Source organism: Stegostoma tigrinum, chromosome 2, assembly GCF_030684315.1.
Source record: "Stegostoma tigrinum isolate sSteTig4 chromosome 2, sSteTig4.hap1, whole genome shotgun sequence".
In the NCBI taxonomy this organism is placed as follows: Eukaryota; Metazoa; Chordata; class Chondrichthyes; order Orectolobiformes; family Stegostomatidae; genus Stegostoma; species Stegostoma tigrinum.
The window spans coordinates 28,523,653-28,539,773 of record NC_081355.1 but is presented as its reverse complement, the minus strand read 5'-3'; the positions used below and the strand labels follow the sequence as shown (position 1 = coordinate 28,539,773).

The following is a 16,121-nucleotide window of genomic DNA, read 5'->3' as shown; positions in this document are numbered from 1 at the left end:
ATTAGAGCTTTCTAAAATCGAGTTTACTTTTAATTGATGTAAACATGTCTCTCCCTGCGTCATGCTGTATCACGTGCCTCGTTCACCCCTCCCCACCCCCACCTCGAGCCGTGACTTTTCTGCTTCAACATTCTCCTGAGTAGTACTGTTTCGTTTGGCTAGTGATACACGTAAATAGAAGCCACTTAGAAGGAAATGGAAAACAGTGACTTTCCTAGCACATGCTGTTATATACTGATACTATCATTCAGAAAAGAAAAATTATCTTGCACTCAAATTATTTCATCGTCGGATTAAAAGAGCTGAGGCTTGAGAACAAAAACAAAGTTGCTGGAAAACCACAGCAGGCCTGGAGCATCTGTGAAGAAAAAAAAGTTAACGTTTCGGGTCCGGTGACCTTTCCTCAGAACACAGCTGAGGCTTGATAACTTTTGGGCAGGGGACTACAGGCGACCAAGCATTTCAAAAGGGAAGGAGGATGTAGGGGAGAGTCTGCATTAAAAGAGATTTGGGGAATTAAAGATTCTATGCCGATGGCGTTTAAGAGTTTATTGTGCGAAAACAATCTAACGAAGTTTTGTTGCGTGTGACATAGTATTCATATTTGTATTTCCGTTATTACTTAAGGAAACTCCAAGCCGCTTTCCAGCCGATGAATTGTTTTCCTAAAAAGTAGAATAGGCTATTATAGAAATAGAGATAACGAGGTGTAGAGCTGGATGAACACAGCAACAGAGGAGCAGGAAGGCTGACGTTTCGGGCCTAGACCCTTCAGAAAATAACCTAATGAAGTTTTGCTGCGTGCGGCATCGTGTTCATATTTGTATTTCGTTATCACTTAAGGAAACTCCAAGCCGCGCAGAAAGAAGGGTCTAGGCCCGAAACGTCAGCTTTCCTGCTCCTCTGATGCTGTTTGGCCAACTGTGCTCATCCAGCTCTACACCTTGTTATCTCAGATTCTCCAGCATCTGCAGTTCCCACTATCGCTGAAACTATTGTAGAAATTGGATGATTCAACGTGAGGTAAGAGAATATGTAGTGGTCAGTGGGTCATGGAGATTAGGGTGTTTTATTTGGTGGTGGTGGGGTAGGAAAGCGGAGGATACTGGAATTGAGGGAATTCCAGAATTTTGAGGTACCAGATAAGCAGTGACCAAGAAAAAGCAACGCGGACGAAACCGGTTACTCTCAGTATCACAAGAACGTGGAACTTACTGCCACGAGGCGGTTGAAGAAATTAGTACACATGCATATAAAGGGAGGCTAACTAAACACAGAAGAGAAAAGAATAGAGTTGCGTGGATAAGCCTTAAATAAGAACGACTGTCCCATTTTGCACTATTTCCTGTAGACAACGTCCTTAGTTCTGTCACTCCCACTGCACGGCTGGAGCTCTGAAATGCGGCTGGGAGTTGGGGTAGGTCACGTGACGGCGGCGCCCCCGCCCTGCTGTTCTTTCCCTCCACAGCGGGTTGACCTCATGTTTTAAATAACGCACAATTTATGCAGCACAACGCTGTTTGCTCTCTTGTTTGCCTTTTAGATTTTGTTTTGTTTTTGTGTCGCGGACACAGCGCACCCAGAAAGCCTTTCGCGGCGCCGGCCCCTGTCACGTGACGCAGGGGTTTATTTTAACCTCGAGCCCAAGGCGGCAAAAAAAATACCCGGAGGGAGAGGGTGAGCGAGAGCTCGTGGCGGGCGGTTAGTGTCTGATCCAGGGAGTGGTGTGTCTGCGTTATATACGTCCATACACATACACGCCCCCCGCCCCGGTGGGGGGAAACACACATACACACCGACTGGAGGTGAGTTATTGGGGACTGTATTACCAAAATATTGTAGCAGTTGAGGTGCGCAGTCCTGTTCCGAGTGCCTCGGGACTTTCCCCTTAAGTGGCCTGTCGCCGCTCACTGTGTGGGGCGAGTTGGTCTCTTACACCCCCAGCCACCCACTCAGAAAGAGCAGGAGGGGAACTGTCTCTACTCAGAATCCTGGATCGAAATCTGCCAGTACTTTTATTTCCTGATTAGGGAGTTCCTTTTCCCCACCACCCCCAGCCGGCGGTAAAACAGCGTGGATACCTGCTGATGGCATGAAGCGGGGGGGAGATGTTGGGAGGGGTGAGTCATCTGAAGTAATTAGTCGTGCCTCTAAGATTGATGTCTTGTGCTTCGTTAAGTACCCACCAGCACTAGGCAGCCAAGACCAAGTTCTGGTCTATGGTTGTATATTACATCGTGACACTTAAAGACAGAGGTAGGCTGTTGTCCTGTTGAAAGCGGTGAGTTATTGTGAAATGGATCTGTGCATCCACGAATGATGAATTTGTTAGCTGTTTAAACGGCATTTTTATTTATGTAGGGATAGAGATCTATTGCAGAGGGCTTTGGGATAGTTTGCGATCAGCCGTGACTACTTAATGATGGAGAAGGCTGACTGGTTTGTTTCTATTCATAAACTCATTTAGGGGTTTATATTTGTTTTTTGAGGAGAAAATGCCATGGAGGTTTTATTTTACAATCAGGGCAAAGCTGTCCTGCTAAATAGCGTGGATCGAGGTGCAGTGTAGGCAAATGTGATTGATGGGAAGCATGGAAACTATTGGAGTAGAATGGATTGAAGAACTCCTATGGGAATGTTAGTTATGGTAGCTATAGGGAACATTTGATCAGTTTCCATACATCACACGACTGCAGTCTCCTTCCTTTTTGTGAAATGGCTTACGTATCAATGGTGCTTATATGCAGTGTCTGGTGCAGTAGTAATATTAAATGTCAATCCTTAAATGAGTGTTTGTTTTTAGACAGGTTAGGTAAGAATAATTTAGGTGCTGTCAGCTTATTGGAGTGTAGCAAACCTACCAGTTGAGGGTTAATGCTCTTTTTTTTCAGCCTTCCTGATTTTCACCTTTTTTTAAAGAAGGCAGTTCTGTCAAAATAGGTAATATTCCATGGGAGACAGTTAAAGTTAAGTCCAATGTACAGATTCTGGTGCATGACTAGTACAAAATATTTGTCTGCAGACTTTTTAAAGGAAAAAAGACTTGAGCCCCCTTTTTAAATGTTCCACAATGGGAAAGTAAAGGTTAGTACTGTGAGCTGATCTGCTCGTCAAGTAGTGTGATGAGGACAAAGCTGCTCTTATTCTGACCAAACAATGTGCTGTCATCTCTACACCAACACTTTATTTCTTTTGACCTGTGTAGCATTTCAGCTTTTGTCAGCCATTGTAGTAGTCACTACGTGAAAAGCTGAGTAATTAGTGTCAAATTGCAGTACATTAGATCCCGGCTCTGAACTTAGTTGCTGCCACCTGGTACAAGATTGCCTGAAGCAATTTTGTGACCCTTCCGCTGATTATCTTTGGCTGAGTTGAAACCCAAGCCTGAGAAGTAGTACAGTGGTGTTCCAGTCCACTGGAGTATCCTTTAAAATGGTACATTGAACCTATAAACTTTGGGGATGATTGCATAGTGCTTGAAATAAGGGCCATTCATCAATTTCAAACTGTACTAGTTTTTCAAAACCTGCTTTCTCGGTGCACAAAAGCCACTGAGCAGTTCTACATCTTTTCACAAACTAAAATAAGCATATCTTTTCCGTGGCTTAATTTTAGAATACTGGATTTCCTTGTTTGTAATCATTGCAGTCTTGTTGATTTTATTATGGTGTAAGATATTCCTTGAATTTTTCCCATACTCGCATTTCAGACTTTTCAGTAAAAGGTTGACTTATCGTGGCCTCTTTTGATAGTTAGCTAGCATAATGTTTCCAAGGTGTGAAAACTGGTCGAAGTGTGCCTTTTAAAATCAAGGATGGACTTGATAAGCAGGAGCTCTGAATTTCATTTGGAAAATCTTGCCCTAAAATTCTCAAACATAATCATTTTCTGGGTTTTTCGTGAAATCATATAAAATGTTAGTCATGCCCTAATAGTGTGTGTAGCTCTAGGTCAGAAGTTTCAGTTCATGTCCGATTTTAGTATTTCAACATTCCAAGAAGGTCATGGTGCATCTGATTGTATAATGGAGCAGGCTTATGTCTGAAAATAGGACACCATGACCGTACCAAAATGTTAATTTACGTTCCTCCCTAACCTGAACCTGTTGCTCCCTTGCTTAACAAAAATCTGTCTACTTCTGATTTTAAAAATATTCAAGAACTCCCTTGCTGTAAAGGCAGTAGAAAGAGTGTTCTAAAAGTTCATTACCTCCTGGGGAAAATGAAAAAAGCCGCCTTATCTCTGTTTTTAAATGAGTAATCGTGATTATAAAACAGTGAACCCTAGTTTCAGATTCTCCCATGAGAAAATCTCTTCACCTGTTTCATCTATCCTGCCAAGACCATTCAGGATCTCGTTACAATCAAGTCACCTCAGGCTACTAAAATTCAGCGCATACAAGCTTAGTCTGCGTGATTTGTTCCTCAAAGACAATCCCTCATCCAAGATGTTAGTCTAGTAAACTTCTGACCTGCTTGCAGCATATTTCTTTAAATAAGGTGACCAATACTGTGCACAGTACTCCCGATGCAGTATTACTGGTGCCCTGCATAACTGAGGTATGACTTCCCTACTTTTGCATTCAAATCCCCTGTAATAAGTGATAACATTCTATTAGCTTTCCTAGCTACTTGCTGTACCTGCATACTAACCAATAACTTGTGCAAGAGGACATCCAGATCCCTCTGCATTAAGAGGTATGGTAAAACAAAACCTTGGAGATGGCTGGCCAGCCATCTCTTTTTTTATACTGTTTGTCAAGGTGGTATAATTTTTTTAAGGCACAAGCATTTGGAGTATTTTCTAGACTGTTCTATAGTTGCTGTTTTTGACCGACTTGCTTAAATTTGTTTTGTCTTCCTTCCTGTCACACCTGCAGTTCTAACAATGGCCACCAATATGAGGCACAGACGTGATGCCAATAAGCGTCCTCAAACCATAAAGGTAAGCCCAAATTGGGAGCAGCAACAGTGTATCTTAAAGAATCTACATAGATTCCAGGAAGACAGCTTGGCCTTTGGAAATGAAGGGTATTATGAAGTGTTTTTGATTAGCAAACCAATACAGTGAATATTAGTAACAAGCTTCATTTTAGTTCACCTAAAAATTTGCCACTAGTTAAATTTAGATGTGCAATGAAAGGCTGAAATGAAATGTAAACTTTTCAAAGGTCAATCTAGCGTAACATGTACAAAACTTACAAAATATGTACTACTTCAAGGTTATTGTACTCCAGGTTCTGTTTTATAAGTGATGGTTAACTGCTGAAACAGCATTTGTTGGCATATATTCACCTTGAGAAAAATAACTAATCTGCATGGTTTAATCTTTAATGATGTCTGTAATCTATTGTGTAGCACTTTCCCACGCTTAGTAAGGTGTGTCCAGCACAGGAATCATAATCTGTATTGAAACAGCTTTACCGTGGGAATTCTATTGCTACACGTACGCAGTACAGTATAAATTATTTTCCCACGCTTGCACTGTAATGCATGAGTACAACTTGCATCAATCCTAATCATGCCTTTTAATCTACCTTTGTTAGTTTTTTTTATGGTGGAAGTTTAATTAATCATTAGGGAAAATTAATGGATTCCAACTTCAGTCAATAAAAGCTATTTGTACTAGGGTCAAGTGATAAACTTAGCCCTCAGTCCAGACCAGAATTACTCAATCTGCCCTCTTCAAGAGTTGGGGTTAATGTGCTGCAATATATGTCTTGGACCAGTGAAATCAGGTTTTGTACTCTGCTGATGTGAAGGTTGTTTTAATACAATTAAGCTGGGGTTTGTGAAATTTAGCTAGCTGAATGGAGGTTTTTATTTTGAAACCATTTGGAACTGTGATTCAATGGGGCATTAAATGTACAAATGAAAGCAACAGGGATGAAATGAAGTCGGGTAGGAAGAGTGTTCTGGTGCAATTGGATCTGTTGGGCTAAATGGCCTAGCCTTGCACTTTAATTGCAACGTATGACTGTAATGTAGAAAAGGATCAACTGCCATCATTTTATGGTAAGTGTTCAGCTTTAAACTAGCTGAATTCATTGTAGTTTCCATATTGCTAAGTGTTTAGTAGTGTTGCACTTCATGTAGAATTGTATGACTGGATTTTTTTCCCCCCCACAAGTTTTCAGTCCAAATGTAGGCCTGGCACGGTACCCACATGGGTAGGGCAAGTAGAGAAGACCCAATATTATTTTAGCAGAAGATTAATCCACATCCTAGCTGTTGTCATGAATTTGAGCTAACCAGCTTCACACGAGATCATAGAGCATTCACTTTGCTATTCAGTTTCTGACTACAATACACACGTCACAATGATGTCCAGTTTCTTTTTGTTAAGTGGCTGATAGGAATCTGTTCAGTCCTTAGAATTGAAGGGGGTACAATGGTGGCTAAGTGGTCAGCAATGGGGATCTGGGTTCACTTTGAGCCTTGGTTGACTGTAAATGTGGATTTCCTCTGGGTGCTCCAGATTCCTCCACAGTTCAGAGATGTGAGAGCTAGGGGTGTCAATCACAGGAAATGCAGGATCATAAGAACAAGGTAGGGGAGTGATTCTGAATGGGATGCTCTTTAAAGGATCAGTGTAGAGTCATTGGGCTGAATGGCCTGCTTCTACACAGTAGGGATTCTGTGAACTCACGGATGACACGTTGAAAAGATTTATAAATTGATCCTCAATCATGTTGCAAGCACCCCTTGCCATCCAGTTTGAGAGTAGGATTTGAAACTGAACCTTTTGCTCCAGAGGCAGGGATTCTATACCACAAAACATCTGGTTAGATTAGAGCAATACTAATTGCTTTAGGAATATTTTAAGTGTATTTTTGGTACATTTTGAGACTTGATTATAAATTTGGTTTAATATTAGAAAACTTCATTTTTTGCCATGCTTTGTTAAGTATGGCATTTGGACGTACCCAGAGCTGACTGGCATATCATAGATTAACATTTAAACATATTGTGGTATACTAAAATAGATATCTTGTCACAGCTTGGTACCCTGCTCGTACACATTTCACAGGAATGTAACCATACCAAGTTTGAAAAACAGTATTGTTATACACCTGGCTTATTCCTATTTATCCTGTTCCTTTCCTGCATGCTCTAACTTGTAGACATTTACAGAACAGAAAGAGGTCATTCAGCCCATCAGATGTTTGAACACATGACCACATAAATCGCATATTTCAGCTTTTGATCCATTACCTTGGAGGAATTGACAGTACAAACCAATATCCCAATACTGCTTAATTGTTGAGAATTTTTGATTCAGCCACCTTTTCAAGCAGTGAGCACGAGGCTTTTATCACCAGCTGGGGAAAGACACCCTTGCTGATGAAAACTGTGCTGACTGCATGTTATAATCTTTACATTTCTATCAAATCTTTGCTCAAGTCTCATTGTTCCAAGGAAGACGACACCAGTCAATCCAAACTTTCCTCCTGGCTCAAGCCCTCCAGCATCCTGGTAAATCCTGTGATGCCCTCGGTAGTACAGTTACATCCTTCCTACAATGTGGTGACCACAACTGCATGCATTACTCCAAATGTGGCCTCACCAGTATTTTGTTCAATTCCAGCATAACCTCCTTGCTCTTGTATTCTGTCTCGGTTGTTAAAGGCAAGACTATTCCGTTTGCCAGTTTATTTTTTTTATTATTACTATTGTTATTGTTATTCTCATCGTCTTCGTTATCATATCTTTGCAGGGTGGAAACAGCCCCTTTGGAATCAAGTCCATACTGACCCTCAGAGCATCCCACCCAGACCCATTCCCCTATAACCCACCTAATCTACACATCCCTTAACACTATGGCCAATTTAGCATGGCCAATCTGCTTAGCCTGCACATCTTTGGACTGTGGTAGGAAACTGGAGCACGTGGAGGAAGCCCACACAGACACGGGGAGAATGTGGAAACTTCACACAGACAGTCACCTGAGGGTGGAATCAAACCCAGATCCCTGGCACTGAGGCAGCAGCGCTGACCATTGAGCTACTGTGCCACCATCTCTCTTTTTTTTCTCTACTATTTTCTGGGATCTGTGGATAAGTACACAGGTCCTGTGGTCTCCGGTACAGGGTCCTATCATTCATAGAGGAACTCCTTGCCTTGTTGGCACCCCTGCATTACCCCCTATGTTCTGGTCAAACTACATTTTGGCACTGCTTTGCCCAACTGACCAGTCCATTGATAATCTGCTCGCTATTTACCACCATGCCAATTTTGCGTCATCCATGAACTTCTGATCATAATCCCATGTGTTTATGTCCATATTGTATGCCGCAAACAGCAAGGGCTTCACAGTGCAGAAACCCTGAAACAGACTTCCAGTCATACATACATCCCTCGACCAACAACATTTGCTTCCTGCTTCTCAGCCAGTTTTGAATCCAATGTGTTACTTTGCCTTGGATCTTACAGGTTCTTACTTTGACCAATCTGCACTGGAAGCTGTTATCAAAAGCCTTGGTAAATTCGGAATTCCCTCATCACTGATCCTGGTTACATCAAAAAAAAAATTCAAATTTGTCAAATACAACTTTTCCTTAAAAAATGAAACTGACCATTTTTGATGAATCCATGTCTTCAAGTGCAGATGTAATTTGTGTCTCAGCAACCTTATAACTTCAACATCGCAGAGATTAGACTGACACGTAATTTCCTGGAATATTCCTCGTGTTCAACTTCATGAAGATGGTCACTCAAATCCAATGAGGAACTTGGGAGAAATGCAGTTAATGGTTTTAAGGGGGAGCTGGACAACTACTGAAGGGAGAAAGAAATAGGGTGTAAAGGTAGTGTTGGATAAAATAGGTTTAGAGGAGGCTTGTGTGGAATATTAATGTCAGCATTGACCATTTAAGTTGATAGACCTGTTCTGCTATGTACTTGATGTGCTGATTTTTTTTTTGGATGCGTTGTGAACACCTTGGTGGCAGGTGGGATTTCATCAAGAGGTAGGGACACTACCTGTGCTGCAGACCTCAACTGATGTGCTGATTTTTAATTACAACTTGTTTCAAGGATCTTAAGTACAAAGTGGCTGCCCCATTTGCTTACTAAGTACGGACAGTCCTCAGGTTGCAAATGGGTTCAGTTCTTGAGTCCATTTACAAATTGATCAGTACCCAAGTTGGAACACTGCAAAACAATAAAAAGTAGCCATTCACAAAATGAGAAATGTTCGTATGTCGATTTTGTAAAGTGTTATTCCTGTATGAGAGAATGCTGTAAATTGTGTTCAGAAACTGGGAACTCTGCTGTATTAGGTCTGTAGCACTTCTTGAGATGTGAACCCTTTGCAATACAGTAGGTACAAGTTTCCTTGTTGAAATATGGGTAATTTTAATAGAAACTAAAAGTGGAATTTTTGGTGTCTCCTTATTTTTCCACTGCGTTTTCACTGTGTGACCAAGGAATTTGTGCTTGTCAGGCTGCAGTGGCAAAGGTGCACTCGCCAATAATGAGTCTTTCAAATAACCAGCGAGAAATAGGAAATGATGTACAATTAAACATGACTTCATTTATCTAAGTTCTGCAAACATTCTATGATATAGACTTTTGAATACAGTCTTCAAACTTAACTGTTAATATTTTTAATTTCCTTCCCATCTCCATTCAGCGTTTCTTTACGAGCAGAGCTATAAGTAACACAACAGTGAGACGAACTTTACAAGTGATTCAGCCGCTTGCTACTTCAGATCAACTTGTTGGCAGGCTAAATGAGGTAAATGTTATTTAAATTTCCACCACTTGCCTTGTTCAGGTTTGGTGGGTTAATTGTTCAGCTGGTTCAGTAGTTGATGTAATTGAATTTTTTTTTCAGAGAAATGATCTGATGTAGAATCTTTGGCATACAAAACTGTTAATTGTCACCTGTTTGTTTAAATTAGGCTTGCCCAGATCAAAAGGGAAAGTGTGCAATGAACTTTGAAATCTTAATAATTTAGTTTGCATAATGTATAAAAGCACAATCTTTTCACTTTTACATCCCAGTAAATTTTTTAATTAAAAATTCTCCAATTTCAGTACAACTTTTCTTGAAGTTAGATGTGACTGAACTGTGCCAATGACTTTGCGGCATCTAAAGTACTGATTGAGCATAGCCAGGCTCAGTAACTCCATCTTGCAGAATGTCACAGGCTGTTAAAGTATGTGACTAACTTTTAACATTAAATTAGATTTAAAACTTTCTTGCAGTGCTTCCCAAAACTTGGATCCCTGTGAGCCCCCAATTGTTGGATTGAAAATTGTCAAACCTCCATGTCAGAGCAACAGTGTTACAATAACCTTAACTAGTGTAGTCCATGTTAAAACAGCAGTATAAAAACCTTCATTATTGTAATCTCCATTAAAATGAAACAATGCAGCATTTGCAAAAACCTTGCTACTGTGAATAAATTTATTTGGGAACAGCCAGTGCCCTTTTAAGAGACATGGGCATGCATGCTGTGACAAAATCTGGCTGACTATTTGATAATCCATGTTTCAACTGGATTAAAGGCTGACCTTGGTTTACATCAAATCATAATATTGATGTGCTATCTGCAAGGTTTTGTTAAATGCATACTGGCTACAGGATGTTAGGCTGGTCACTCTTTGCCAAAACACATTTCTGTTAGATATAATCTAGAAAGTGGTTTTGTAAATTTTGAGCCTGTGAAATGTTAATGAAGTGCTTGATTTCAGTTGCATACAAATCCAGGCTGATATTAAAATGTAGGAGGGAGGATGAAAAGTGTGTCTCCAGGCAGCCATGATGGTGAATCACTGGGACAATTTTCAGTGTCATTTTTGAGAGATTTGAAAAATAGAGGAAAAGGCTAAGTTCAACTTCCGCATTTTCCAGAATGCAATTTTCTTAGCAAATACTTTACACCTAGGTACAGTGAAAATTTTTTTTTTTGCGTGCAGTATGGGCAGATCATACCACACAAAGTACATGATGATAATAGACCAGAGCAGCAAGTAGTGCTATGACTGCAGAGAAGGTGCAACAGACAGAATTGGGGTTTAAAAGAACAGAATGATTAAGATATGCAAGAATAAGACCTGCTGTAGGGAGCTTGTGCAGAATCGTTGCATGTTGGAGCCACCTTGAATCTGCTACCCATAGTCTGGGAAGCCCAAGTCTGTTGCATGTTCAGGCTTTATTTCTGAGAAATACATAGCTTCATTGATGCACCAGTGTCTCTACCAGAGAATTTTATGCCCTTTTTTTTAAATGGTCAATTTGTTTGCTAACTTTCTTAGAATATAATTATGTAGCAGAGACTGAGAACCTTTTCAATGTTATGATCTTTAGCTGTCCAAAGGTTTTTAAGTGTACAAATTTGGAAATGCTTTATTTCAGTTTAAATATTTCATGTATATTTTGCTTGTCTGAATTGTTTTGGTAGTAAAAGTACTAGATGCAGTGTAGTAGTTTGCATTCCTCTTGCAGTCATGCAAGCACTCTCCCAAAAGAAAACACTGGAATGACGATCAACCAAAGAGCTGCAAGAAATCGCGCACACAGATTGCTCAAGACACCACGGAATGCAGTGATGAGAATTCTGAAAGCCAAGCCATGACAAAAGAAGCATATCAACTTCTTGTAAAAGGTATACTTAATTTTCCAAAGCTGTTAAATAAGGTTTTTAACACTGCACGGTGCATTTAAATTCTTGTTTAGCCAACCGTCCTGTTAATCTTTTATAGCTAATCCAAGTTCTATGTACTGGAAGGAATTGGCAGAGCAGCGAAGGAAAGCCCTGTTCAAGGTTTTACAAGAAAATGAAAGAGTAGGTACTATTGTTACGTTTTTGTAGGTCGTTATTTCAAATTAACACTAAACCTGAAATTGTTTGGTATGTGAGCTTTTGAACATTCCCTGCAGCTGAATAAAGAAATTGAACATAAAGATGAAGACATTTTGAAATTACAGAAAGAGAACCAGGAGCTTACAGAGTTGGCAGAGCATGTGCAGTATATGGCTGATCTGATTGAGGTGAGAAGACATCCTGTGTGGGGCAAGTGATGATCTAGTTACTGTTTTTTTTTCAGTCTCAGTGACCCAAGTGTAATCTTAAGTCCCTTTGTGACGACAAGAATTTGTAGCTTCTTTTGTCATCTTCGTCATTTCACCTGAAGTTGAAGTCTAAATATGGTTACCGCTGAACTTTATCTTAACGCTATTAAACTGCTTTGTTTTTAACAAGTGAAGTATCATTTGATATCACATACAATGGATATAGCAGGGTAAATGCAGGAACGGTATTCCTGATGACTAGGGAGTCCGGACCTGGGCTAATGGCATAAGGATATGTGGAATGCCATTTAGGAAATTTGGTATTGGTAAAACCATAAGTGGATTACTGTGTGTACGCTTCTGGTCTCTTTCTTGAAGTGGTATGCATGTATTCAACTGTTCAGAAGAGGTTCTGTTGACTCCCTCCTAGGATGAAGAACACGTCGTACGAAAGATTATGGTCTGTTTAGTGTTTGAAAAGAATTATTGAAACGTAATATCCTGATGTGACTAGACACTGTCAGCATGTTTTGCCTCGTGGAATAGGCAAGAACTAGGGAGTGCAGTTTAAAATAAAGAAAATTCCATTTAGGGTATGGTTGAAATTTTTTTTTTTTGAGGGTTGCAAGTCTATGAAGCTCATTTCCCCAGAGAACTATCAAACAGTCAGATTCTTAACTAGCTAGGCATCAGAATATAGTGGCTAAGCAGAAAAGTGGAGTGGAAGCTACATTGTATCAGTCATGACCACCTTCAAATGGTGAAGCAGGTTTAAAAGTCCATTTGATCTACAGTTTTCCCCTGAATTGTATATTTGACTTCAGTTTTACTCAGATGTCTTGATGCCACACCCTTGGGACTATTAATCCAAGAGACTGAGGTAATGTTCTGGGGACACCTGGGTTCAAATCCTGCTGCGAGGGATGGTAGAATTTAGAATCTAATGACCATGAAACTGTTGCTGATTATTAGGGAAAACCCACGTAGTTCACTAAGTCCTTTCGGGAAGGAAATCTGCCATTCTTACCTGGTCTGGCTTACGTGTGACTCCAGACCTACAGCACTGTGGTTGACTTTGAACTGCCCTCTGGGCAATTAGCGATAAGCAGTAAATGCTGGTCCAGCCAGCTAGCAATGCCCATATCCCATGAACAAATTTTTAAAAAATGTCAAAACATTATCTTGTCAAAGCAATAAGTTGACTCAGTTTCTTTGGAATTCCTTTGTCAGCTTTGGATCAAAGCTTAATGAAATACTAAAGCTGTATAGTCCTCATAAAATCCACACTGACCATCAGTGCTGGTTTGCTGGCACTGCAGACAATTTGTTTAATCGCCTCCATGTAAATATTTCTTACTAAAAAAAAATCTGGGTGATAGTTAGTTAATTTGGATATTTCCTGTCTTTTGTGTGGAGTTCTCTAAGCTGTCTCGTGAAGACCAGGGTTGAAGCTGTCTAGAAACAGTTAACTGCAGAATTAGAGATAGTAGGAACTGTCAGTGCTGGGGAGTCTGCGATAATAAGTTGTAGAGCTGGATGAAAACAGCAGGCCATGCAGCATCAGAGGAGCAGGAAAGCTGACATTTCTGAAGAAGGGTCTGGACCCAAAATGTCAGCTTTCCTGCTCCTCTGATACTGCACGGCTGCTGTGTTCATTCACCTCTACACCTTGTTAATGACAGAATTAGTTGTCCCTCTGGTTATCTCCAGCACTATAGCTAGATTATTTTCTGCACTGAATAAAAGCTAAATACTCTGCTGGAAATCTGAAACAACCAATGCTGGAGAAACTAAGCACATCTAGTAGCATTTGTGGAGAGAGAAACAGTGGCAATGTTTAGAGTCTATTATGACTCCTTCAGAATGGAAAGTGTATTTGCATTATTTGGTGCATTCAACATAGAGTATTGAATTTGTTTTAAGACTTCAGATTGTGATGGGAATCTAAAGTTGGCCACATTCTGAACTATTGGCTGGTTGCATGTCTTGTTCTTGCCATCATTGAAAGTTGAGGTATTAATAGATCTGGTTATTAAACTCTGTTTCCATGTACAACTATAGTAAGACTGCAGAGTCTTGATCTGGTCTGTTGGTTTAGTGATTTTGTATAGCTTCTTTTAGAGCTCCTACTTCTGTTTTTTTATTATACCATATTGCCTGCATTTTCACTTTACAGGGGTTTGCACTGATCTTTTATGTTGCTGAAGCTCAATACATATATGCAGTCCTCATTGAACCAGTGTTTATCATTACCATCCAGCTCACAGGAAAAAGTGAGGGACATCTTGAGATTACAGGTTATGCTACTGTTCATGAGCCATTAGCAGGATTTGAACCCAGGCCCTTAGAACATTAACTGAGTTTCTGGATTAATAGTCTTCTGTTAATACCATTTATGCCATTGGTGAAGCAGCTCAAATTTCACAGCCATTATTAGGCTCATAGTCCCATTAATCACTGGTTTATTCCAGATTTATTTTACTAACTGAATTATCCAACTGTTATGGTGTATTTGAACATTTCTGTGCTGTCCATTAGATAACTTATCCAGTAATACATCTAATCTTGTACTGATTTATTCCAACATTTTGCAACTGCATGAATGCTTAAACCGCAGTTAATTGTATGATGGTTTTAATTATTGAGTCTTATGTAGACATCCTGATAAATGCAAGGTTGTGTACAAATAATTTTACTTTGAAATGTTAATTGTGCCAGATTGAATAGTTAACTCTTCCCTGGTCATCAGCAAGTTCCTAAAAAGTTGCAGTACTTGCTTAATTGAGACTGCAAGCGTGATTGGGTATTCTATTAAGTAGAGTTCTAATTTAGTTTGACTAAATTTCTTTTATTCTGACTATCCATTTTTCTATAATTTCAAATAGAAGCTAACGGCACAAGGTGCTGATGAGCAGGAAGCTGAGTCGGAGCAGGAAGCTGAGTCGGAGCAGGAAGCTGAGTCGGAGCAGGAAGCTGAGTCGGAGCAGGAAGCTGAGTCGGAGCAGGAAGCTGAGTCGGAGCAGGAAGCTGAGTCGGAGCAGGCTACAGAAGGCACATATCTCAATGAGAATTCCGCAGTAGTGTCTGATAAAGATGATTAGATATATCATATTCCAGACTGCTTAGAAAGCTGCTGACACCAAAGGGGAGGGAGACTTATTTCCCCTGCATACAGTGCTGCAAAAACTGCCAGTTATATGAACTGCCATCCTGGTCTTGAGTATGAATGGTCTTGTGGAATGTTTCATGCATATTTCGTTAAATGCATGTTTAAAATATTCCTTTTTTTGTGCCAGGAACAATAATAGGTAGTCAAAATTGATGGACACGGTTTTGTCTTTTGGCATGTAAATGCGTTTCAGGAAGATGTATATTTAAGAATTTATGCTTTTAGTTCTCATTTTAGTGTATACACCATTTTGTGTAATAAATTACTTTTTATAAAGTGTTTTTCTTCTTGGTGTTTGATATTGAATAACTTTCTATTTGACAGACTAAAATGGTCATGTCACCTACCCTGTAAGAAAGTGTTTCTTTTAATTAAACAGAAACACATGGCACGTTTAAGTTTCCTACTAATAAATACTTTTTAAAAAAATTGCTTGTCTTCAGGAATAAATCTGATGAACCAGTTGTGGTGATGTTCTGGAGCATAACAATGTATCTAGCAATTTAAAATTCATTTGGCTCTGCTAAAGGGTCACTATAGCATTAATACTTTCCAATAATACGTAAAGGGAAGGAAGCAAATCTTGATACGGCATTCATGTGATGTATGAAACTGCCGGATGATGAAGTATGCAAAGCAACGCCATGGAGGAAAATTGCTGGCAAGTGGAGGTGGAGGGAAAATCTGGGGAATCCATGAATTGCAAAGGTAATGAAATATCCTGAAAAAGACTATCATGGCCTTTTATCTTTGTATCAGCCAGTGATTAGTGGAGTTCCACAGCAATCAGTGTGGGTCCTCAACTAGTTATGTTATACATTAACAAGCTGGATGGGCAAGTTTGCAGATCAGGCAGGTGGAGGGACGGTAGTGTTGGAAGTGGGGGTCCTGAAGAATGACTGCCTGGCTAAGAGGGTGAGCAAAGAAGTAG

The 16,121-nt window shown here is 40.0% G+C and overlaps 1 protein-coding gene across 7 annotated transcripts; it reads left to right on the top strand.

The window, feature by feature from the left end:
- The first annotated feature begins 110 nt into the window (after positions 1 to 110).
- Positions 111 to 15,466, top strand: gmnn (geminin DNA replication inhibitor). 7 transcript variants are annotated; one of them, XM_048563800.2, is made up of 7 exons: positions 111 to 387; positions 4,880 to 4,944; positions 9,634 to 9,738; positions 11,455 to 11,614; positions 11,712 to 11,794; positions 11,890 to 12,000; positions 14,907 to 15,466. In XM_048563800.2, exons 1-7 carry the CDS (start codon positions 222 to 224, stop codon positions 15,120 to 15,122), a joined length of 906 nt encoding a protein of 301 aa, XP_048419757.2. In that variant the 5' UTR covers positions 111 to 221; the 3' UTR covers positions 15,123 to 15,466. The 7 variants fall into 7 exon arrangements, with proteins under 7 accessions (XP_048419757.2, XP_048419789.2, XP_048419783.2 ...); XM_048563832.2 differs by lacking the exon at positions 111 to 387 and adding an exon at positions 844 to 1,023; XM_048563826.2 differs by lacking the exon at positions 111 to 387 and adding an exon at positions 1,545 to 1,805.
- Positions 15,467 to 16,121: the final 655 nt, after the last annotated feature.

Coding starts and splice junctions, on each gene's coding strand:
- gmnn (XM_048563800.2), top strand. CDS start 222: ATGCTGTTATATACTGATACTATCATTCAGAAAAGAAAAATTATCTTG. Junction 9,739..11,454: donor TTGTTGGCAGGCTAAATGAG/GTAAATGTTATT, acceptor TTCCTCTTGCAG/TCATGCAAGCACTCTCCCAA. Junction 11,615..11,711: donor ATATCAACTTCTTGTAAAAG/GTATACTTAATT, acceptor AATCTTTTATAG/CTAATCCAAGTTCTATGTAC.